The sequence below is a fragment of the Lissotriton vulgaris genome, chromosome 7 (genome assembly GCF_964263255.1).
Source record: "Lissotriton vulgaris chromosome 7, aLisVul1.2, whole genome shotgun sequence".
Lineage (NCBI taxonomy): Eukaryota > Metazoa > Chordata > Amphibia > Caudata > Salamandridae > Lissotriton > Lissotriton vulgaris.
In genome coordinates, this window is record NC_141695.1 from 1,430,699,489 (window position 1) to 1,430,722,764 (window position 23,276).

The 23,276-nt window shown below is 49.6% G+C and overlaps 1 protein-coding gene across 3 annotated transcripts; it reads right to left on the reverse strand.

Annotated features, from left to right (window-relative positions):
• Positions 1-5,855: 5,855 nt before the first annotated feature.
• On the reverse strand, positions 5,856-22,853 carry LOC147705771 (myosin light chain 3, skeletal muscle isoform-like). Of its 3 annotated transcripts, XM_086932227.1 has the most exons (6): positions 22,793-22,839; positions 15,044-15,233; positions 13,571-13,761; positions 10,623-10,796; positions 8,999-9,094; positions 5,856-6,462 (listed from the first exon to the last, which is right to left on the reverse strand). In XM_086932227.1, exons 3-6 carry the CDS (start codon positions 13,590-13,592, stop codon positions 6,458-6,460), a joined length of 297 nt encoding a protein of 98 aa, XP_086788353.1. In that variant the 5' UTR covers positions 13,593-13,761; positions 15,044-15,233; positions 22,793-22,839; the 3' UTR covers positions 5,856-6,457. The 3 variants fall into 3 exon arrangements, 2 of the variants coding, with proteins under 2 accessions (XP_086788353.1, XP_086788352.1); XR_015297607.1 differs by lacking the exon at positions 8,999-9,094 and having other exon boundaries at positions 5,875-6,462; positions 22,793-22,853; XM_086932226.1 differs by lacking the exons at positions 15,044-15,233; positions 22,793-22,839 and having other exon boundaries at positions 5,875-6,462; positions 13,571-14,014.
• Between the last annotated feature and the right edge of the window lie 423 nt (positions 22,854-23,276).

Here is a 23,276-nt window from a genome sequence, read left to right on the forward strand (position 1 = left end):
GCTCTGGTGCCTACTCGACTCACGGGGTCACACTCTGCGACTCTGGGTAATAGCTTGCTTAATCTCCACTACGGCCCCTCGCGGCGGGATGCCTGGCTTTCACCTTGTGGATACCCGGCCGGGGTATCTCACAGGGGAATACCAGGACGGGTTCCCTAAGCAAGCGCCTTGAGGCCCCTGGGTTAAAGTGCGCTATATAAATCGAAACACATTTACATTTACATTTACAGCTCGAGACCCTTACGGGTGATCGTTTGCGCTTTGCCAATGTGAATTATTATTACACCTTCACTGTCAGCAGAAACAGATCCTAGCATTTCTGATGTATGAAGACCTCCATGCCGACTTCAACACCCATGGCCAAGGGTTGTGTCCTGATTACCAAGGTTTCTGGCATGTCCGCCGTCAAGTAAGCAATCACCTTTTTTGGGTTCAGGGTTTCCGATAACAACTGAAAATTGTCAGGCGCTTAACTGCGTGCTGGCGCTCCCATATAACTCCAGGTTCTTCAGTCCCTTGCGATTCATTCAACGTGGGAGTGCCAGGTTAGCTGGTGGATATATGACACGGGACTCTGCTGTGGGGTTAATTTCCCCACATGGCGGGCGCTCTTATACCAAATGTGTGCATATTGATTTTTCGCTCGGTTTTTCCAATGGACCGGGTTTTAGACTATTATTTTCCAACAGAGGGTGAATGGATAGGCTTGAGCCAATATTTCTCGTTAGGTATTCCGTTCACTCCCTCCCAAATCAGAATATTCCTCAGGGGAAGGGTTTTTCTCTACTTTCCCTTATTGATAATGGCCTTTTCATACATACTATCCAGTGATGATAGGCCTAATCTACTTTGCCAGTGTGCGTTGTGTACGGTTTGGCTGGTGTGGATGGGGAGCAGGTAGTATTTCTGCTCCCCGTGGTTTTGTGTACCCCCTAACTCAAAAGGGAGCTTATACAGGCCTAATCTACTTTGCCAGTGTGTGTTGTCTAGGGTTTGGCTGGCGTAGTATTTCTGCTCACTGTTGTTTCCTGTACCCCCTAACTCAAAAGGGAGCTTATACAGGCCTGTTCTAGTCTGCCAGTGTGCGTTGACTAGGGTTTTGCTGGCGTTGATGGGTAGCAGGTAGTATTTCTGCTCCCCGTTGTTTTGTGTACTCCCTAAGTCAAAAGGGAACTTATACAGGCCTAATCTTGGTTGACAGTGTGTGTTGACTAGGGTGATGGTGTTTGTATACCCTCTTTGCAGCTCCTTAATCATTCTAACATATAATTTCTGCACTATCTTTTCAGTTTTGGACAAAAGAGTGTTACCCCAGTGTCTTCTCATCAGGTACGATATCTTTTTCACCTTTTTAGGGCTTGCAAGCGAAGCGAGCGAAAAGCACTTTTACTAGGGTTTCAAAAATGGACCTTGAAATTCCACATTGGTCGTGCATGTGCATTTCAAGGTCCATTGTGATTGGGCTTTGCATGCGTGCTGTTATATAACAAAACACGCAATAGGCCATAGGCGGTCGCTTAACTCCGCCTACGGCCTATTGGTGTTTGTTATGCGCACCAAAGCCCATGTGTCTTCAATTATGGCAGCCAGACACGGCGCCACTCAGGAGCTTATTTTTTTTGTTTGGGATCCATTTCACTGTCGAAGCAACTAAACGCTGGATGGTGCCTGGTTGCCCAGGGTGGTCACTCCTTGGCCACAAGGGAGATTCTTCAGTCTTCAGCTCAGGTGAATGTCGAAGGGCAAGGGACTGAAGGGCAAGGGACTGTGGGAAGTAGTGCTGTCAGAACCATTCGGGAACATGAAATGCCCCGTGTAGATAATCCAACCCTCTACAGTGCGTGGGCACAAGATAACATTTTACCTGGTAGTACTCATGCCCACGCTCTGATACCCACAGATCAGCCTGATCCGATTTCAATATCTTCTGCCTCACATAATCAGGAACTAACACAATCACAAGGCTCCTCTGTTGCGCAAGTGGTCACTCATCACGCTAAAATTAGGTCATTGGCCTCCAAATCTAAAACTCTACTCGTAATTTTGAAGGTTCTGTCCTGGAACGTTGCGGGCATTGCCAACAAAATACATACTGATGACTGGGATGTCCTAGTAGCTAATAGTGATGTTTGTCTCTTTCAAGAGACTTGGGCTAGGGAACCCCTGTACAGAATGGGATATGCTACCTTTGAAATCAAGGCCAGTTGGAGTGGCAAGGGGAGACCCTCGGGCGGCTTGGCGGTGTGGGTAGCCAGCCACATTGGATGCACTGTGGAGAATGTAGTTACGTCCTCCCAGGACATACAGTGTGTCTTGCTCGAATGGCCCAATGCCCCTAAGTTAGCAATCATAAATGTGTACTTTCGTCCAGTTGGTCCCACCATGGAGTCACCTACACTTGATGATCTCTCGTCCTTTCTGGGCCAACTACCCAAAGACTGTAAGATACTGATGGGTGGAGACTTCAATAGTCACTTCGAACCACTGGAAGGGTTGAGGGAAGGCGCACTCACAGCAGAAGATGACTTTTGGGGTGTTCCGGTGTGTCAATCTCCACATCCCAAATCTTGGTCTCCTCTTGCAGTGCAAATTATGTCTTTGACACTTAATTTTGCTCTAAGGGCTTGCAATGGGCGAACAATCTCAGACACCCCTTCAATATGTACTTTTAACAGGAAGGATCAGGAATCGCGGCTGGACTACATTTTCGTAGATATTAGCCTGTGGTCCAAGGTTAAAGATTTTAAAGTAGTTGCACGAACGGACAGTGACCACAATTCACTTTTATTAGACATGGTGTATCCTGTAGCTGCAGTGGGACCGCAGCCCGCTGAGACCAGGGAGGACCTAAGTAACCTGGTTCTCACCTCCAACAGGCGTAGGGTAAAATGGGAGAAACTGGTAAATTTGCAAGAAAGCATTAGGAAATTGTATGAGCTAGCACTCCCCAAGTTAGAGGACTTGGATAATTTAATTAACCAACCCAGACTTCAAAACTTTAATAATAAATTAGCTTTAATCCACGAAGAGTTAGTGGGCGTTCTGGGTGAGGTTCTTTTCCCGGAAGTAGTGCAGCGCAAGCAAAAGACTCGAACCTCTACCTGGTATAACTCAGACTGTAAAAAGTCCAAGTCTGAGTTAATAACAGCAATAAAAGCTGGAACAGACAGGGGCAAGGTCGCTGAGCTTAGGCGGAAATATAAGGACATAATGGCGCAGGCAAGGTCAGAGTGGGACTGGGACAGATGGCAGGATCTCTCTCTCGCCCTAGAGACGAGGGATTCTAGGAGATTCTGGTCTTTGGTAAACATTGGTACCGGCGAACCAAAAACTGCAGTGGAGCCCAACATTGCAGCCTCTGTGTGGGAAGACCACTTTGGTAAGCTCTACGAAGATATCTTCGAAGGCTCCAATGATGTGGCTGCTGCCGTCCTATCCCAATCTGGCGACGGATTGGAATTTAGCCTTGGAGAGGTGGTCAGCGCAACAGAGAGACTGGCACTGGGTAAAGCACTGGGGCTGGATAGATTGCCTGGTGACCTCTTTAGGTCCCATCCTGAGATCTGGGCCCCGTATCTTTGGAGGGGTGTTTGTGGTGCTACAGCCCCCTAATAAATGCTTTTTCTGGTAAATAGTTGGGTACAGATGCTTTAAGTCGGGTATGGTGAGGTGTCGGTCGGATTTCACCAGGAATGTTTGCATACATGCAGACAAAAAATACACTGTCTCCTCTCTGTTTTAAAAGTCTTCATAAATGTTGGTTATTTTACAAAATATTGTGTTTTCTCTCACTTAGTACCGCTACCCATCCTCATTTGTCTCCCTTTCCACTGCCACTTTAGCCCCTCTCATGCACCCTGCTTGTTGTATAATGTATTATAACATTAAATGCCAGCGCAATTGTTGGGAAATCTGAAGCTCACACCCCCAATCTTACTGACCAAACTACACCTCTGTGACTGCAAACCCGTATCCCCTGTGCTTCAGCAGCATGCTGTCTCACAGCTTCAGGGAACTATAAACAGCCAGGTTTGAAGGCTTTCACAATTTGAGGTGGATGTCAATTCTTCTTGCAAGAATTGAGTTTCAGAGGTGCCGCCCTGGACTGAGGAGCTTGCAGCAGTGCAGGACATCCTGAAGGAAGTCATCCTGTGTGAAGTTTATACATTTGTGGGTGGGGGGGCGCGAACTAGACCTGAAGGCATCAGAGCGCTTTACATGAGCACCAGTTGTGTTACAGACGAACACATTAATTGTTAGGTCTCGCTAAACCAATGCGTAAGCATTGTTCGGCGAGATTATAGTAAGGCTTCCGAAAAGTCTCCCCAAACTGCGGATTCAATTCAGTTCATGTGAGCCAGGCGCGTGCACATCGCCAGCCACATCCCACACCATGCCTCGGCATCAGACTTGAAAGGAAGCCGCTCCCCCGCCCCACTCCGCGCAATGCCAGAGCTAGTTTTTCTCGCTTTTTTTTGGTGCTTCATTCCACCTACCACTTTACACTGACTTGTTCACTTTCCTCCCATTTCTATCTCCTTCTCTGTCTCCTCCTTCATGTATTTCTCTGTCAATCTCCCTGTCTCCCATTCTTCATCTTCGATGCATCTTTTATTTTCTTACATGCTTTGGTGTACTTTCTCCTTTCTTCCCCTTCCTCCATATTTTCTACAACTTCATCACCTGTATTCTCATATCTTCTTTATTACTGCCTTCCTTATTTGATTTCCTCTTCTTCATTCCACCTTCCTTGTTCTCGCTCCGGTTTTCTCTTTCTTACCTCATTCCTCGTTCTTTCCAACATTGCCCCATCCTCTTCAGTCTCTTTCTCTGTCCGTCTGCCTTTCTCCGTCTCTACTTCTGCTCATTATTTCTTCTGTCCCCAATGTGCAGCTTCCAGTCTTTATTCCTTCCATTCTCTTCTTTCTATCCTGTTGATCTTTCCCCTCTACTCCTTCCACCCTGCATGCCCGCCTCTACTGCTTCCTTCGTTTTCGCGCTTTACTTCCGTAGTCTTTATTCTGTCAATCCACTTCTGTTCTCCTCCCTCATAACCCCCTCCTCCGTTTATCCCTGTCTTCGCCCCTCTTCCTTCTTCCTTATCATATTATTTTCTTCCTCCTCTCCTTTCCTCCCTCGTCTTCCCCGCTCTTTCTTGCTTCCTTGGTTCCTCCGTTCCTGTGTGTCCAGCCCCCTCTCCCTGGCACCTCTGACCTTTCCTGCTGCTTCCCGACCACCCTGACAGTCGGGAGCTGGTGCCTGTGGGTGCAGAGTCTGGCTCGGCGTGATTTATGCCATTGGTATAACAGCAGACACACTGCAGTCCATCACTGCAGTCCCCCCCTGATTAAAATTCAGCTCCGGCCCCGACTGCAGCACTCCACAAATGGAATATTCTACATAATTTCCGAAAATGCTTGTTTTTCTTGTTTAAAAAGTGACCTTGTGTGATGTAACTAGTGTTCATTTAAAGCGCTGCAATACCTTCCGATAGAGTTCGCGCTAAATAAAAGTGCAGAAAAAACACAAGACAAATCGAACGCTTTAAAGCAAGAAAGGAACACCTCGGTGGGTGAATCACCCAGCTGGTGTCACAAGGCCCCCATAGGCAGAGCGGATGTTTCTTGCCATCCTCACCTCTGCTGATTATGTAGAGGCTACCAGGCCTTACAGTGACACCTCGTCACCCAGAATACCCTCGGCACCCTCTCCAATCTCACACCTCAGCAAAGAGCCTTTGATCAGCATTAAACAGGCGAGTGCTCCCCCCTGGGGCGCTACCTCCGGGCATAAAACACCACCTTGAGTGTACCCCTTCTTTGAGGTAGACAGTACCACATAGGAGAGGTGCAAAATAAGTGTATAATTTTGTTGTAAGCCTTTATTACTGCAGGACATAATCAGGGTTTCTTTGCTACAACAGCTTGAATTATATACAACACTACATTGGGCGCTAAAAACTGGAAAAATTCACATTGGAATGTTTAGAACTCCAACTGCTCAAAATTACTCAAAACGTAACCATGAACAAATCAATTTACACTGGAAGAATACTGAAGCATTTGCTGTGCGTAATATACTAAAAAAACAAAACATAAAACCGGTTTGCCCATAGGCAATTAAAACAGAAGTGGAATGCATGCAACGTGAACGAACTGCTCAACTTTGCGGAAAATTGTTCTTTAAGTCCACCAATGCAGTGTGCTAAAGTGTTTGGTCTTTCAGGGCAGTTTCTCAACTAGTTTTCATCAGTGGTGGTTAGGTCCCCAGAGTAATCATTTGGGTCAGCAGCATCATCCGCATCTGCACTTTCTGCCTCCACATTATCTGCTCCTCATTTTCATCGTTTTCACCATCAATGTCCTCCTTTTCGTTTTGCTCATTGTCTTCATCATTCGCATCAGTTGTTTCCTCAACTACCGATTCTCCTGTTTGTTCAACGATTTCAAAGGGATTCTCACCCTAAAAGTAAACACAAGTTTTAAATCATCTTTAGCAAAATTTTGCAGAACAAATGCACACTAACTATTACAAAAGTAACAACAAAAGTCTTGTGTACAGTGCAAGTAAAGAACTCAGATTTCAGATCACAAAAAAGCAGAAAGAATGTATTATTAGAAAAGGCATCTTACAACGGGGAGAACATATGCAGGACTTCTAAATTTTAGAGTATGTCCAGACAGGCCATAGGATGGAAAAATCCATGCCAGGTCTATGAACGCCCATGAGCTCTGAGGAGTCCTTGTACAGAGGGGGCGGTGACTGGAATATTGAGGGTGGGCATCACATTTCCAAGAAATTAATTTCCTGCGAAACTACAATTTTTTTGGGTGAAACTCAATACGGAAGAAGTGTTATTTGCAAAGCTGAGGAAGGAGTAAACAGATCTGAACATTCAATATGCAGTGTGAGCCCTGGAGGCAGGAAGGGTGGAAGTGCATCCACAGCATTACAGGCTGCAAGCTAATTGTTGATGGTCATTAACTTATCAGTTTGCAGCATGTGTACCTGTTTGATTTAATTAATGATTTTATTTAATTTGTATAGCTCTTGAATCACCCCCAGGGGGGTATCTCAGCGCTTGGAAGCACAGCATAGGTCATGGGTACTCACAAACGTTCTCTCAGGGGCCAAATTTACACTGTGGTTTGTGTCCGAGGGCCGCACCAGTGGGGGCGGGGTCAGTGGGGGAGGTGGCAGGGCTAGAGCAACAAAAAAAAACACAACTGACCATGAGGTTGATCACTGGTCCCTGCAGCGGACACCTTCGTCCACTGAGCCACCAGACCCGGGATACACACATCTCTTGCTCTCTCTTTGTCTCCCTCCCTCACTCTCCCTACCTCTCCCATACTCTGTTCCCCTCCCTCTGTCTCCCTGTCTCCCTTTCCCTCTCTCACTCCCTCCCCCCTTTCCCTCTCACTCCCTCACTGTCTCCCTTTCCCTCTCTCACTCCCTCACTCTGTCTCCCTTTCCCTCACTCACTCCCTTTCCCTCCCTTCCTTTCCCTCTCACTGTCTCCCTTTCCCCCTGTCACTCCCTCACTCTGTCACTCCTTTTCCCTCCTTTCCCTCCCTTTCCCACTCTCACTCCCTCACTCTGTCAGGGCGGTTTTCAGGAGTCTTCTGAATTTAAGATGGTCCAAACACTGTCTTAGGGCCAGCTGTAGTTGATTCCAGATGAAGGGTGCGAGAAGGACTTGCCTCCGGGTCTAGCCTTTTTTATGTTGGGGCTTTTGAGGAGCGATTGGGAGCTGGCGCGCAGAGTCCGAGCCGGGTAATAGCGGCGAAGTTTCTCTATTACATCGGGAGGGCCATTGCCCCAGATAGCTTTGTGTGTGAGACAGCAGATCTAGAATTTCACGCGCTGTCGTATTGGCAGCCAGTGTAGCTGATGAGGGAGGGGAGAGGAAGCTGATCTGGGGGGAGCATTCAGAACCGTGCAGGCGGCTGTGTTCGGTATCATTTGCAATTGGTTTAAGGAGGACTAATTTGCTGCGATCAATAGGGCGTTGCAATAGTCCAGCTTGCTTGGTATCAGGGCCTGTGTTAGGGTTTTCCTTGTTGTGTCGGGGAGATAAGTAAAAGCTTTCCTTAGTAAGCCATGGGTGTGGAAGCAGGATCAGACTGTGTGAGTAACATGTTTCTTCATGTTTAGGGACTGTTGAAGGTGAACACAGAGGTTTTTGACTGTGGTTGCCGGGGTCGGGGTGTGCCTAGTTCTGGGGGCCACCAGGAAGGTGACCAGAGGAGGGGGCATCTCCAAAGAGCAGAACCTCAGTTTTTGCAGCGTTCAGCTGAAGGAAATTGCTTTCCATCCAGTGAGATTTCCAGCATTCCTAAAGAGAAGGTAGATTGGGCAGATTGAGAAGTTTTATTGAAAGAGAAGGTAAGCTGTTGATGCTTTTATGCCTGTGGCTGAAGGGTTACCCATGTGTGGTGTGAAATTCGCTTTTAAGTAGAACTGCAGAATGGCCATATTTCTGGTTGAATACAAGACTGCAACAGAAATATACTTACTAGAAATACCAATAAAGAATTTGCTGGATTACATTTATATTTAAAGCAGACATCTCCAACGGATAGCTCTGAATCTACTGGCAGCTCACCAATACCCTGGAAGATTGGGGGTTTGACAGTGTGAAAACACGAGTCAGGATACAGGTATCCTGAACCTATAGGACACATGGGGGGACCCCCTCATGGGCAATTGCTTTTTTTTAAAAACCTATTAAAATTTTAAGTGCTAACTTTTCTATGGTTGTGTGGGTAAAAATGAAACTAACGTCCCTGGAACCTTTGGCATTTTCAGTGGGTTGTAAAACTTTAATTGTGACAGACATCTGAGTAGTCAGAACAATAATTCTGGAAGGCATGGTCACTCACCATTGTGGTAACTCTCATAGAAAAAGTTGGACTGCCGATTTAACTGGCCAAGCAATTATTCAACTTGAGGCAATAGGTTCAATGTCTTCAGATATGGCTCCTAAAAATCTTACCGTTGCATACTGTTCGTACCGGGACTTGACTGTTGGGTTGTTTAGGATACTTGTAGCAGTGAGTACGCTCTCCCTTTTTATTTGTTCCTTGTAAGCCTGGAATTTTTTTTAGATAAATAAACGTTAATTTATACACATACTGCTAGTTCAACTACAATAACTTGGTTGGAACCTAGAAGAGAAGGCATTCAATGTGGACAGAAACCCTTTAGAAACTACTCTGCCACCAGGGTGTGCCAGATAAGCGTTTTTAAAAAACACCAGGGACTCTTATTAGGGAATGACCCGCAATCTCGCTCCCTCCACAAGCAAGCAATCAAACCCTAACAAGCAGGCCGTGACCTGAAACCCCCAAGGGAAAAGAGCACAGCCAAGAGACCAGGCGAGCAGATAATGTGCTTTAATGTAAGCTGGGACTCCGATGTCTGTGCTCTTTTCAGGACATGCCCTTTGAAGGACACAGATTGGTCAATGAGAGAGCCCAAGGATTTGGAAAAAAAAGAAATAGGGAGAAGAGGCCATCCAATTTCAAAGACATGCCCTTCACATTGACAAAGCCTTTATTTTGAGATACACATAATTAATATTATAACCACCACACTGCCCAATTATTTCAACTATCAAACCAATGCCAAGGTGTTGGCGATGTGAAGGTCTGTAATTGTTAATGACGTGATGGGTTGCACTGACATTCATATAGAGCCACTCTCACACAGACAGAGCCACCCACACACAGAGCCGACAAAAGAAGCTATCCATGCAGAGCGCTACACACAGAGCGCTATGCGCCACACACAGACAGTGCGCCACACACACACACACACAGTGCGCCACACACACACACACAGACAGAGCGCCACACACACACAGACAGACAGAGCGCCACACACACACAGACAGACAGAGCCACACACAGAGACAGAGCCACACACAGACAGAGCCACACACACAGACAGAGCCACACACACAGACAGAGCCACACACACAGACAGAGCCACACACAGAGCCACACACACAGACAGAGCCACACACAGAGCCACACACACAGACAGAGCCACACACAGACACATCTTCTCACCTGCACAAAGGAAAGGACAAAAATGCACACAGGCTTCGATCAAACACCTTCCAGATTAACTGCCAAGAATGCAGCAGCACGCACAGCTTCAGACCCAGCACTTACCCACCAAATACACTTCCGCCACAGAAGCAGCACTGGCTGGTGAGACTAGCCAGCCACCAGGGTAAAACCAGACAGAGCAGATGTTCTGAAGAGGCCGCTACCCACAAGACAAGGACGCCACCAATTTCCAGGACATGGCTCACCAAGACTAACTATTAGTCAGTCAAAGCTCTAGCCTGTAGAATGGGCAATCCAAAAACCACTTGTAACCCAACCATGTCCCCATCCTCCCTCGCCCCAAAAGAATGTACAGTTAAATGAGATTGATAGGACACTTTGTAAGGCTGAAACAGGGCACATTAACTGTAATATCCAGACGCGGGTAGAAATCTAAGCTCGGAATCAGAAAGGGGGGCCCTGAATACTGCAGGGGGGCTGGGGAGTTCAGCAGTCAAATACTCTCTGCCTTGAAAATAGTACTGTGCCAAAATGGCCTCTTACCCAGAGTGACTAGTACATGTCGCAGCTCAGCGCCCATCACAGAGCCATTGGCTTCTTTGTCGAAGACCCTCAGCCCCTCCACAAAGTCATCGTAGGTACCCTGGTCCTTGTTCTTCGCAATTGTCTGCAGCATGGGCAAGAACTCGTCAAAGCCAAGCTTCTTGGTGTTAAGCTCTGGGAAGGAGAGAAGAGTTCAGAGGAGCAGTCACCGGCTGCAGCAGCATGCCAGGCTGGAGAGTACACATTAACAGTGACAATGTGATCGTCCAAGTACCCCAAAAACCCCCTACCACCTCCAGTCAGGTTTTTGTCCCATCCCAGACTGCCAATGAATATTACTGATATGGTCCATCTAGCAACTGTGAACGAGGCAGAGATCTCCAATTCAATGTGTGGCACAGGGCAGGGTCAGAGCTGAGGGCACAGGTGTAAGAGCTGAGGGCACAGGTGTAAGAGCTGAGGGCACAGGTGTAAGAGCTGAGGGCAAAGGGGTAAGAGCTGAGGGCGAAGGGGTAAGAGCTGAGGGCAAAGGGGTAAGAGCTGAGGGCAAAGGGGTAAGAGCTGAGGGCAAAGGGGTAAGAGCTGAGGGCACAGGTAAGAGCTGAGGGTGAAAGGTGAGTAGAAATCTGGCGTGTGGGGAATGAGTAGAGCACAGGATACAGATTGCTTAGTGGGTGGGTGTGTGTGTGTATTCAAAGGATAAGAAGTATGCGCGGACTTCTGTGAGCTCCCCATTCCTATTGCAATACATAATGCCTTACATACTAGAGTCACATTTTCTACAGCGTGTTCCTCCTGTCACAAATCAATATTTCAACTATTTATTAAACAATTATTGCTTGAAATAGCCTGGAGGTAGGACAGCAAACGCGCCTAATTTACGAGACGGTTTCCAGTTTCCCTTTGCTGCTGGGGGGAGAGTTGCATCATAAATACCAGAAATCATGTTTCCACAATTTAATCGCCAGTAACTCCTGAAATATTTACCAATGTTAATACCAGATCTGCCACGATTGTCACATTTTATGTAATATCCAAAATCAGATACAAGCAACACGTCGCGTCCAAGTGAAAGAGGCCCATTAGACTCTAATGCAAGCCTAAGGTTTAGTAATAATAGCCAACGAGGATATAGTGAGCACTTCTGACTTGCCCCCAAGGTTCAATGCACCACAGACATAATAAGCCCCTGGGTCTCATCGTAACAGACTGTGCACTCTGAAATACACCTTAAAATGTAGCTCCTTCAGATTCACCTAAGTTAATTTTCAACTGGGGGGTGCTCTGGTCCACGGATGAGTGGCGTGTGCTCAGATCCAGGGGTGAGTGGCGGGTGCTCTGGTCCAGGGGTGAGTAGCGGGTGCTCAGATCTAGGGGTGAGTAGGGGTACTCTGGTCCAGGGGGTGAGTGGCGGGTGCTCTGGTCCAGGGGTAAGTGGTGGGTGTTCTGGTCCAGGGGTGAGTGGCGGGTGCTCTGGTCCAGGGGTGAGTAGCAGGTGCTCAGATCTAGGGGTGAGTGGGGGTGTTCAGATCCAATGTTTAGTGGCGGGAGGCAGACATGGTGTAGTTGTGAGTGATTCCTGCAGAGGTCCTGTGGTGATGGCAATGTCCAGTGTAGGGGTGAATGACTGATGCCGAGGACCAGTGCGGGGGTGAATAACATGTGCGGGGGTGCATAACGTGTGCGGGGGTCCATAATGTGTGCGGGGGTGAATGAGGGGTGATCGGGTCCAGTGTGAGTGACGGGTGCCGGGGTCCAGTGTGAGTGACGGGTGTGGAGGTCCAGTGCAGGGTGAGAGATTCAGGTTCATCCCAGCCACTCGTTCGTCTAAACCTCGCTTTCATCCAGCACCGACTCCGCATCTCACCCGCCCAGTATTACAAAATAATCCAGCGCCCACCTGTTCGTGAGCCGAAGGGGTGGCAGCGAGGGGGTGAGCTCTCTGTCCGCCATATCCCGGCTCAGGACGCCTCCGACAGACAAACACTCACTGAGTAACTACAACACCTGCCTGCTGCGCTCACAGCAAACTTCGCCCAACCGGAAGTTGCATTCTGAAGGAATCCGAGCTCGGAGCCGGCCGGGTCTGGCTCCTCTGGAATGCGGCTCCACCGGCGCAGCCTCGGCCCAGGCCTCGGGGGGATGGATGCGGGCGGGCCACGGGCGCCTGCTCTGGGCACCAGGTTCAGGCAGAAAAGGGAAAGGCTGGTTCCGTCTGAACTCAACAGGAGGCAGTTCAGAGAGCAGCCGCTGGGCGGCGCGCCTGGCGTTTACAAGAGAGCGCCAACCTGCCAACCACTCCCAAAAGACAATGAGGCATTGCCCTGGCTGCCGTAGCCTGCCAGGGAGAAGAGCGCAGAAGAGCATGGCAGGCAGGGGGTGCACAATAATCGAGTGAAAGCCACAGACGTATGCCAGCTGCACCCTGGCCATCAGACCCCATCTCTGCCCGCCAGCGACATAATCTTCGAACTTCGCCCTCTGGTAGCAGCGCACACACCCAGTCTACCCAGCCCGTCATCATCCCAGGCTGTGCGCCTCACCCATCGGTGCCAGCTAAACGAAAACTGTTTAACCGGACCCCACATACCCTGTCGTCGGACCTACCCTCTGGTGCCAGCCACACAGCGGCGGCTGAATGGCACCGGCTAGACTTGGAACCGCATTCTCCCTTACGAGCCAATCTCTAGAGATAGATAGAGGTAGGGCGATAGATAGAGGGAGGGAGGGCGATAGATAGATAGGAGAGCGATAGATAGAAGGAGGGCAATAACAGACAGATGTCCCTTCCAATGGCTAGCCTCCATTTATGGAGCTAGCCAATGGAAGAGCAGGCGGGACAAAGCACCCATACTGCTAAACAAAAGGTTTCGCCTGCGCGATCGCTGCTGCGCAGCAGATCGCCAGGCGAAACCTAAAAACCAGAAGCTGTCTATCTAGAAACATACCTTTTTTTGACCGCATTGCCATTTGATCCAGGTTTTCTCAATTTAGGTTTTTTGCCGACAAACGCCCCTCCAACAGGTTTATTAAGCGATTGCATCATCTTTCTTTTCATCCATCTTCCAGCAGGCCCACCAAATACCAGACTTGTCTGGTAATCGACAACAATTCCAGGTCTCTGCATACCGCCATAATCCTGCAAATTGATAACATAAAATTAGCAGAGAGTATGCAGATAAGGCAAGTTACATGGTGTGCAAAAATGTGTTAACAGTTTTATAATAATGGCAGGCATAATCCAAGAACCAATGTTGGGTGGTCAAGGAATTCGTAGGCTAAGCAGCAGTTGTTGCCATTCTGGTAGGTGTAGATACTTCTTGGCTACAATTATGAAAACTGCAGTAAGGACACTGCTGTACAGGTTTTCATTTGCATTAGTGAGTTGAGAAATAAAGAAGATAAAATGCTTATAAACGTGTGTGGTTGGGTCTGGTAGCGCGTGTGGTTTGGTTGTGTGTGGTGTGGTTGTGTGTGAGAGAACAGGGAGTTAGAGGAGGAGGCGGGGTGAAAGAACAGCAGATCAGCACAGTAAAAGAACAGGGAGTTAAAGAAGGAGGTGGGGTGGAAGAGAGCAGCAGTTCAGCACGTGAGAAGACAAGAGAACAGGGAGTTAGAGAAGGAGGCAGGGTGGAAGAGAGCAGCAGATCAGTACGTGAGAAGAGAAGAGAACAGGGCGATAGAGGGAGGGCGATAGATAAGAAAGAGAAGGAGGGCGTTAAAGTAAGGGAGGGCGATAGAGAGGAAGGGAGGGCGATAGAGAGGAAGGGAGGGCGATAGAGAGGAAGGGGAGGCGATAGATAGAGTGAGGGCGATAGATAGAGAGGGAGGGAGAGCAATAGAGTAAGGGAGGGCAATAGAGTAAGGGAGGGCAATAGATAGATAGACAGATAGATAGAGGGAGGGCGATAGATAGAGAGGGAGTGCGATAGAGAGGGAGGGTGATAGAGAGGGAGTGCGATAGATAGATAGAGGGAGTGCGATAGATAGATAGAGGGAGTGCGATAGATAGATAGAGGGAGTGCGACAGATAGATAGAGGGAGTGCGAGAGATTGATCGAGGGAGGGCGAGAGATTGATCGAGGAAGGGCGATAGAGGGAGGGAGGGCGATAGATAGATAGAGGGAGGGCGATAGATAGATAGAGGGAGGGCGATAGATAGATAGAGGGAGGGCGATAGATAGATAGAGGGAGGGCGATAGATAGATAGATAGATAGATAGATAGAGGGAGGGCGATAGATGGATAGAGGGAGGGCAATAACAGACAGATGTCCCTTCCAATGGCTAGCCTCCATTTATGGAGCTAGCCAATGGAAGAGCAGGTGGGACAAAGCACCCATACTGCTAAACAAAAGTTTTCGCCTGCGCGAACGCTGCTGTGCAGCAGATCGCCAGGCGAAACCTCTATCTAGAAACATACCTTTTTTGACTGCATTGCCATTTGATCCAGGTTTTCTCAATTTAGGTTTTTTGCCGACAAACGCCCCTCCAATGGGTTTATTAAGCGATTGCATCATCTTTCTTTTCATCCACCTTCCAGCAGTCCCACCAAATACCAGATTTGTCTGGTAGTCGACAACAATTCCAGGTCTCTGCATACCGCCATAATCCTGCAAATTGATAACATAAAATTAGCAGAGAGTATGCAGATAAGGCAAGTTACATGGTGTAGATAGATAGAGAGAGGGAGGGCGATAGGTAGATAGAGGGCGATAGACAGATAGAGAGGGAGGGCGATAGACAGATAGAGGGCGATAGACAGAGGGAGTGCGATAGATAGAGGGATTGAGGGAGTGCGATAGATAGAGGGATTGAGGGAGTGCGAGAGATAGAGGGATTGAGGGAGTGCGAGAGATAGATTGAGGGAGTGCGAGAGATAGATTGAGGGAGTGCGAGAGATAGATTGAGGGAGGGCGATAGAGGGAGGGCGATAGAGGGAGGGCGATAGATAGAGGGAGGGCGATAGATAGAGGGAGGGCGATAGATAGAGGGAGGGCGATAGATAGAGGGAGGGCGACAGATAGAGAGAGGGAGGGCAATAGATAGAGAGAGGGAGGGCGACAGATAGAGAGAGGGAGGGCGACAGATAGAGAGAGGGAGGGCGACAGATAGAGAGAGGGAGGGCGACAGATAGAGAGAGGGAGGGCGACAGATAGAGAGAGGGAGGGCGACAGATAGAGAAGGAGGGCGATAGAGAGAGAGGGAGGGCGATAGAGAGAGGGAGGGTGATAGATAGAGAGAGGGAGGGCGATAGCTAGAGAGGGAGGGCGATAGCTAGAGAGGGAGGGCGATATCTAGAGAGGGAGGGCTATAGCTAGAGAGGGAGGGCTATAGCTAGAGAGGGAGGGCGATAGCTAGAGAGGGAGGGCGATAGCTAGAGAGGGAGGGCGATAGCTAGAGAGGGAGGGCGATAGATAGAGGGAGGGCGATAGATAGAGGGAGGGCGATAGATAGATAGAGGGAGGGCGATAGATAGAGGGAGGGCGATAGATAGAGGGAGGGCGATAGATAGAGGGAGGGCGATAGATAGATAGAGAGGGAGGGCGATAGATAGAGGGAGGGCGATAGATAGAGGGAGGGCGATAGATAGAGGGAGGGCGATAGATAGAGGGAGGGCGATAGATAGAGGGAGGGGGGGGCGATAGATAGAGAGAGGGGGAGGGCGATAGAGAGGGAGGGCGATAGGGAGGGAGGGCGATAGATAGATAGAGAGGGAGGGCGATAGATAGAGAGGGAGGGCGATAGAGTAAGGGAGGGTGATTGATAGAGAGGGAGGGCGATAGAGTAAGGGAGGGCGATTGATAGATAGAGAGGGAGGGCGATAGATAGAGGGAGGGCGATAGATAGAGGGAGGGCGATAGATAGATAGAGAGGGAGGGCGATAGATAGAGGGAGGGCGATAGATAGAGGGAGGGCGATAGATAGATAGAGAGGGAGGGCGATAGATAGAGGGAGGGCGATAGATAGAGGGAGGGGGAGGGCGATAGATAGAGAGGGAGGTGATAGATAGAGAGGGAGGGCGATAGATAGAGAGGGAGGGCGATAGATAGGGAGGGCGATAGATAGAGAGGGAGGGCGATAGATAGAGAGGGAGGGCGATAGATAGAGGGAGGGCGATAGATAGATAGAGGGAGGGCGATAGATAGATAGAGGGAGGGCGATAGATAGAGGGAGGGTGATAGATAGAGGGAGGGCGATAGATAGATAGAGAGGGAGGGCGATAGATAGAGAGGGAGGGCGATAGAGTAAGGGAGGGCGATAGATAGATAGAGAGGGAGGGCGATAGAGTAAGGGAGGGCGATAGATAGATAGAGAGGGAGGGCGATAGAGTAAGGGAGGGCGATTGATAGAGAGGGAGGGCGATAGAGTAAGGGAGGGCGATTGATAGATAGAGGGAGGGCGATAGATAGAGGGAGGGCGATAGATAGAGGGAGGGCGATAGATAGATAGAGGGAGGGCGATAGATAGATAGAGAGGGAGGGCGATAGATAGAGGGAGGGCGATAGATAGAGGGAGGGGGAGGGCGATAGATAGGGAGGGGGAGGGCGATAGATAGATAGAGGGAGGGCGATAGATAGATAGAGGGAGGGCGATAGATAGAGGGAGGGCGATAGGTAGAGGGAGGGCAATAGAGAGGGAGGGCGATAGATAGAGAGGGAGGGCGATAGAGTAAGGGAGGGCGATAGAGTAAGGGAGGGCGATAGATAGATAGAGAGGGAGGGCGATAGAGTAAGGGAGGGCGATAGATAGATAGATAGAGAGGGAGGGCGATAGAGTAAGGGAGGGCGATTGATAGAGAGGGAGGGCGATAGAGTAAGGGAGGGCGATTGATAGATAGAGGGAGGGCGATAGATAGAGGGAGGGCGATAGATAGAGGGAGGGCGATAGATAGATAGAGGGAGGGCGATAGATAGATAGAGAGGGAGGGCGATAGATAGAGGGAGGGCGATAGATAGACAGAGGGGGAGGGCGATAGATAGATAGAGGGAGGGCGATAGATAAAGGGAGAGCGATAGATAGAGGGAGGGCGATAGATAGAGAGGGAGGGCGATAGATAGAGAGGGAGGGCGATAGAGTAAGGGAGGGCGATAGATAGATAGAGAGGGAGGGCGATAGAGTAAGGGAGGGCGATAGATAGATAGATAGAGAGGGAGGGCGATAGAGTAAGGGAGGGCGATTGATAGAGAGGGAGGGCGATAGAGTAAGGGAGGGCGATTGATAGATAGAGGGAGGGCGATAGATAGAGGGAGGGCGATAGATAGAGGGAGGGGGAGGGCGATAGATAGAGGGAGGGGGAGGGCGATAGATAGAGGGAGGGCGATAGATAGAGGGAGGGCGATAGATAGAGGGAGGGCGATAGAGGGAGAGGGAGGGCGATAGAGGGAGAGGGAGGGCGATAGATAGAGAGGGAGGGCGATAGATAGAGAGGGAGGGCGATAGATAGAGAGGGAGGGCAATAGATAGATAACGGGAGGGCGATAGATAGATAGATAGATAGATAGATAGATAGATAGATAGATAGATAGATAGATAGATAGATAGAGGGAGGGCGATTGATAGATAGAGGGAGGGCGATAGATAGAGGGAGGGCGATAGATAGAGGGAGGGCGATAGATAGATAGAGGGAGGGCGATAGATAGAGAGGGAGGGCGATAGATAGAGGGAGGGCGATAGATAGAGGGAGGGGGAGGGCGATAGAGAGGGAGGCGATAGATAGAGAGGGAGGGCGATAGAGAGGGAGGGCGATAGCTAGAGAGGGAGGGCGATAGATAGAGAGGGAGGGCGATAGATAGAGAGGGAGGGCGATAGATAGATAGGGAGGGCGATAGATAGATAGGGAGGGCGATAGATAGATAGAGGGAGGGCGATAGATAGATAGAGGGAGGGCGATAGATAAATAGAGGGAGGGCGATAGATAGATAGATAGAGGGAGGGCGATAGATAGAGGGAGGGCGATAGAGGGAGGGCGATAGATAGAGAGGGAGGGCGATAGATAGAGAGGGAGGGCGATAGAGTAAGGGAGGGCGATTGATAGATAGAGAGGGAAGGCGATAGAGGGAGGGCGATAGATAGAGGGAGGGCGATAGATAGAGAGGGAGGCCGATAGAGTAAGGGAGGGCGATTGATAGAGAGGGAGGGCGATAGATAGAGAGGGAGGACGATAGATAGATAGAGAGGGAGGGCGATAGATAGAGGGAGGGCGATAGATAGAGGGCGGGCGATAGATAGAGGGAGGGCGATAGATAGAGGGAGAGGGAGGGCGATAGAGGGAGAGGGAGGGCGATAGATAGAGAGGGAGGGCGATAGATAGAGAGGGAGGGCGATAGATAGAGAGGGAGGGCAATAGATAGATAACGGGAGGGCGATAGATAGATAGAGGGAGGGCGATAGATAGATAGAGGGAGGGCGATAGATAGAGGGAGGGCGATAGATAGAGGGAGGGCGATAGATAGAGAGGGAGGGCAATAGATAGATAACGGGAGGGCGATAGATAGATAGAGGGAGGGCGATAGATAGATAGAGGGAGGGCGATTGATAGATAGAGGGAGGGCGATTGATAGATAGAGGGAGGGCGATAGATAGAGAGGGAGGGCGATAGAGAGGGCGGGAGGGCGATAGATAGATAGAGAGGGAGGCCGATAGAGTAAGGGAGGGCGATAGATAGATAGAGAGGGAGGGCGATTGATAGAGAGGGAGGGGATAGATAGAGGGAGGGGGGATAGATAGATAGAGGGAGGGCGATAGATAAATAGAGGGAGGGCGATAGATAGAGAGGGAGGGCGATAGAGTAAGGGAGGACGATTGATAGAGAGGGAGGGCGATAGATAGATAGAGGGAGCGGGATAGATAAATAGAGGGAGGGCGATAGAGAGAGGACACTTATGGGACGTTTGCACACATGGTAGACGTGTGCACACATGATGGAAAGCATCGGGTGGCGGTGTGCACTGTCAAATCTTTCCATGTTGGACCTGTCCTGAGGGGTAGTGTTCGTGTGCAGGATGACGGTATGTCGAAAGTATTACAACTTGCATGTGCGTAAGTGCATGGTTTTAACTGTCCCGCATAGACAGCTGTAGTATTGTTGAGGGATGACTAGTGTTTAGTGTGCTACGAGGCTGGAATCTGGCATGACATACCAGGTGTACACACACAGTGTGCAAGCCCTCACCTACTTCGCAGAACCAGTGGCAGGCGCCTCTCGTTAGAATGTTATTATGCACATGTACACACCGTGTGTGAAATACTTAAAGTGTGCAACACCTAAAGTGTGCAAGGAGTGACTGGGATGATACATGCTGCTGGAGTTGGTGTTCCTGGTGCAGGAGGTTAGTGAGTACCACGGCATGCCACATGTACACACGCCACGCACTGCCCCTTACCTAACTCGCAGGATTAGTGGCAGGGGTGTAGTGTGCAGGGGCGGCTGAGGTGCTGCGTGCCGCTGGTGTTAGCGCCCCGTGTGCAGAAGGCGAGTGTTGCATACGCCGCACGCTGCCCCTTACCTAGCTCGCAGAACTAGTGGCAATGTGCAGTGTGTGCAAGGGGCGGCTGAGGTGGTAGTGCCCAGTGAGCAGAAGGCGCAGCCCCTTGCCTAAACAGGACCACCTTCCTTGAACTGCGATGCTTCTTTACACATGCACGAAAGCCCAGTACTAAAAAGATTGTGTCTTCGTGACATAGTCACTTGCCAACCATATGTATTACCAACCTCATAAGGAGGAAAAACAGAGCCAGCCCTAGGAGGATACCTCTGTAGGTGGCATTCGTTTTGTTGAGTTATCTTATTTGATACTTTTGTGGAATACACGCAAGGAGCCTTACTGTTTCTATCCTTTAATCCAAAAGGCAGCAATGAGGCCTTTGTATTAAAGGGTTATACATGCCTTAGGTGCTGGGAGGGAGGAGGGCTCAAGAACGGTTATAGGTGCAGAGGACACGCTTCAGAACACCTTAGCCTCCCGAGGGGGCAGAGAGTAACTTCTATTTGACATGTGGAAGCATGAACTCTGTGGTGTGGCTGCGCTGCTCATACCTGATAGGAGACCCCTTTGAGATTTTTGGACGGAGGCAGCAGCTCACACTTGACATGGAGCAACTAGAGCACTCTGTACTGGGTGGCATCAAAGCCGTTTAAATAGCATGAAGAGAGCCATGTGACCTAGAAATCTGGCCCAGGGGATGAAGGAGGAATTGGTCGTCAGGTGGTTAGATCCAGCGCACTTCTTTTGATCTTCCCTGTCTTCGTCGCATAATTACTTCTAGGTCTCCTGCTCTGCTCATGACACGTAGATTACTTGCGTTTTGTATCCTTCATGCAGGACACACATCCGGGTTTCTTCATACAACACTCCCTGCTAATTGGGCCTTTTTCTGAATTCTATAAATGTAAAGAAAAATCGAGTGAACTCATTATGCTCGAGGCCTCTGGAATGAATGAGCTACACAGGCCTGACCTCGGGCAGTCTGAGATCTGCAAGTTGGGTGAGCTTCTCACACTTGACAAGAGCTGGCTTGATGTCTGGCCTGGTATGGACTGCTCATACATACCTTGAACAGCTTCAGATAAGCTCCAGGCTCTTTAAACTACTCACGTCTGACCCAGGCTAAATTACGATTTCTGGCTTCTGTGGGCTACTTCCCCCAGATATGGGCAGCTAGAGATGTCGAAGTGTGGAGACATTTCCCTGTCTTACGCACTCCATTATCTCCTCGTTTCATGTGCTCTTGACTTTTCCTTGTTGTGGCCTTAATGCACCTTTTTGTAAATTAAACCTGGGCTGCCCAGGCCTACCTGTGTCTTGAAAGCACCCTCCTTATTGCGTAATATTAGTATTCCTTGGGTGATTAGTATTCTGCAGAGAGATGCTCTGTTTGGGCCAGTGCCACGGATAGGACTGGCCAGGCCCCTGCCCGGAAGAACACACTCGTAATTGAGGTGTCTTCAATAATATATAAAAACCCTGCTGGGTTGTCCACATGTTATCGACCTTGGAAAGCTAAAAGCATGATTTGGCTCTCAAGGTTTGCAAACAATTAGCAGACTGGTTCCTCCTTGGTGTCTCAGCCTACCGTGCTATAGCTAAAACGACAAAATAAAAAAAATGTCACTGGTTTGGCGCCCCTTGTGACCTGGTTACACCTAAACAGTGCCTTCCCCTAGTATTCCACTTTAAAGACTCTCGCGCTTCTCTTGAAGCTGACACGCCTCAAGATGGCGTCTTTACATCTTGTATGCAGAGTTGTTAGGCGTGGTAGCTCTGTGCACGCTGCAAAAAGAATATAATATGCACGTACTGCCTAAGTAGCCTTCCATCATTGTGCTGACTAGACCCGTTGATCAACTTTCCCATCTATGTTTTAGTCTGCATACTTATTGTATGGCACTCAAGGGTGGACGGGGTGATTGCTTGTTATTCTACCTCAAAACCTGGCCTTAATATATGAGACACAGTAAGCATCCTTGTCTTTTTAATAAAGTTTGTCGAACCTGACCAAATGCGTGTTTTGTATTAATTTCATCGACCTAGGTGGGAAGTGGTGCCTTGCAGGGACCCCTCATGTGTCCTGCAGGGTACACGCTGATCTATATAGCCAGCGCCTATGGATCCCGAATTATCTTACCCAGGTCTAACCTTGTAATCTTCTTGGTGGAGACTGATCTCTGCGGTAGATGCATTAACCCGCTGAGTAATAAAATAAACAAAATGTGTGGATTCTAAAGTGAGGGGACCCAATGCGATGAAGTTTAACTGCAGTTAATTACAATGGCTTGTTTTAATTCCAGTTATCTCAGCCCCTTGCCTAGGTCGCACGATTTGTGGCAGGGGTGTAGAGTGTGCAGGGGCGGCGGGAGTGGTGCACGCCGCTAGGCGCAGTCCGCAGATAGAACGACGGCGGCATCCCCCGAGTAGGAGACGCAGGTCGGGGGATGCCGTTTGGGACACACTGGAGCCTTCTCCCCGGCGTGAGGATAGGGACGCCAGCGCCACCCCAGGCCACACGCTCAGGGCAGCCGCCGCTGCGCTGCATATTGGGGCGACACTGGAGCCTTCTCCCCGGCGGACCAATTTATTAGAAAGAGGATAGGGACGCCCGCGCCACCCCAGGCCACACGCTGCCACTGGTGATTCGGTCTCTTGGCTGCCTTAGCCCGGTGCCCAGGTACCCGAGGTGTGAGGCGCAGTATCCTGGAGTGCCAGCACCTTCGCTCGCGCGCGCGGCGCCTCACTCACAGCTCCAACCCTTACAAGTTCGGCGTCTAAAGAGAGCGCGCTGACTAGAAGCTGATGAGCCAATGAATGAAGTGTTTACACATGGCAACGTAGAACAACTGATGGACTGTCAGTAAGACGACTTGTGATTTGTCTGCGACAAACTGCGCAGAAAAGGGGGAAGCAGCCAATTCTGGCTACGTAGTGTAAACGTCATGAGAATGGAACTGCGCATGCGCAAAGGTTGTGCGCATGCGCACAATGACAGGGGGGGGCGCTCAACCATGGGAGCAGCGGATCATAGAACACCGGCACTGTCTGGAGGCCCACACGGCTGCGCCGGCCTAGAAGTTCTATGACGTGACCAGAGTAGACCAGGGTGACCTGCTTCAGGTTTGTTAACTGCAGGCTGCCGCTGCATGCACAGTGCACACAAAC